Consider the following 1,366-nt stretch of genomic DNA (forward strand, 5'->3'; position numbering starts at 1 on the left):
AGTCAAAGTCGAGGTATGTGACAGTTTACTTCGGCAATGACTTTAATTTTCCGATCAGCAGCAGGATCAAGAACAAGGAAGAGTTTGGCGAAAAGCTGAAATTTTATATTTGAAAATAAGTCTGGATCAGTTTAATATGAGAAGTATACATCTTGCAGAAACCCAGCAGATAATCTGAGGCTTACTTTTATTAAACCATTTCAGATTCCAGGTGAAATATTGCAAGTTACTGACTTCGTTTCTGATGACAGCATAGGTGGTACATGAGGACAGGTCTGATGGTCTGATCTCTTAGCCCATAGACTAGAGAACTCAGGCATCTGGGTAAGATAATAAAGCACAAATAAAATACATTCTGAACCCATAAAAATATTGTCATTGTTATGGTTCTTGAAAGGGCAGCGAGCAAAGGGTTATAAATAGTAGAGGAGAGACTCAGGCACAGCTGCATCATATTCAGCAGTAGAGTGTTTCGAGCTTTACGTGCTAAAGCTTTGTTTGCAGAGGCCAACCTGGCAGCTAATATCACACCGATATAAGAAAAAACGACTGCCACACCAGCTGATACAAACACTAAACATGTGAAAGCGGTGTCATATTGATCAGACCTTGTCCCGAGTAACAGAGCTATTTTAGAACAACTGTCTTTGATCTGCAGGTTTTTCAACACTTCAAATGGGAAAAAAAAGATGACTCGAGTGAGATTATTTAGTGAACTGATAATCCAAATCACAACGATAGCAGCCCCTGTGTTTCTGATGGTGATGATGGTAGGATACCTCAGTGGGTAGCACACAGCTACATATCTCTCCAGAGGCATCACCGAAAGGGTGAGAGGGGAGATCCCAGTGGTGAGATTGGCCAACAAGCTGAGACATACACATACAGGATACGGCAATTTTACTCTAAAAATAGAGAGCAGGAAAAGAACTTGACTCTGTGCCAGCTGCACAGTGTCTGCAAAAAGGAGGTTATACAGAAGAATGTAACGGGGAGTGTCACGAAACACTGGCTTACTCCTCAGTGTGAACAACATGGTCCCATTAAGGAAGAGAAAAGTAAAAGATGGAACTGTTGACAGAGTGGAAACAATAATTACCCTCAGTAGGTCCTGATACTGCACTTCAAAAGACATGTTAGTGTAAGACTGAGATACATTTGACATTGCAGAAAATTTATGACATGTAAAACAAATCTGTTGAAGTCAATGTAGCACAGAATCCCAATAATTGCTGTATTCATAAAGGAGAAAAAAACATTAAAATATCTCACAAAAGCCTGGTGGTTGATAAAAATCCCAGTCCCACAAAAAGATTTTACTGTTCCTTCTACTGGCAGTCATCAGCTCAGGATCTGTGTTTGCCCA

General features: G+C 40.2%; 1 protein-coding gene across 1 annotated transcript; it reads right to left on the reverse strand.

The window, feature by feature from the left end:
• Window positions 1-226: 226 nt before the first annotated feature.
• On the reverse strand, window positions 227-1,165 carry LOC146624848 (odorant receptor 131-2-like). Its single transcript, XM_085363480.1, has one exon. It carries the CDS (start codon window positions 1,163-1,165, stop codon window positions 227-229), a length of 939 nt encoding a protein of 312 aa, XP_085219606.1.
• Window positions 1,166-1,366: the final 201 nt, after the last annotated feature.

This window comes from Diplotaxodon limnothrissa, linkage group LG10 (genome assembly GCF_057381915.1).
Source record: "Diplotaxodon limnothrissa isolate DT_005_m linkage group LG10, D_limnothrissa_male_GT1.1, whole genome shotgun sequence".
Taxonomy (NCBI): Eukaryota; Metazoa; Chordata; class Actinopteri; order Cichliformes; family Cichlidae; genus Diplotaxodon; species Diplotaxodon limnothrissa.

What these genes read in the sequence shown, in the direction of transcription:
- LOC146624848 (XM_085363480.1), bottom strand. Translation starts at nt 1,165, where the DNA reads ATGTCAAATGTATCTCAGTCTTACACTAACATGTCTTTTGAAGTGCAG.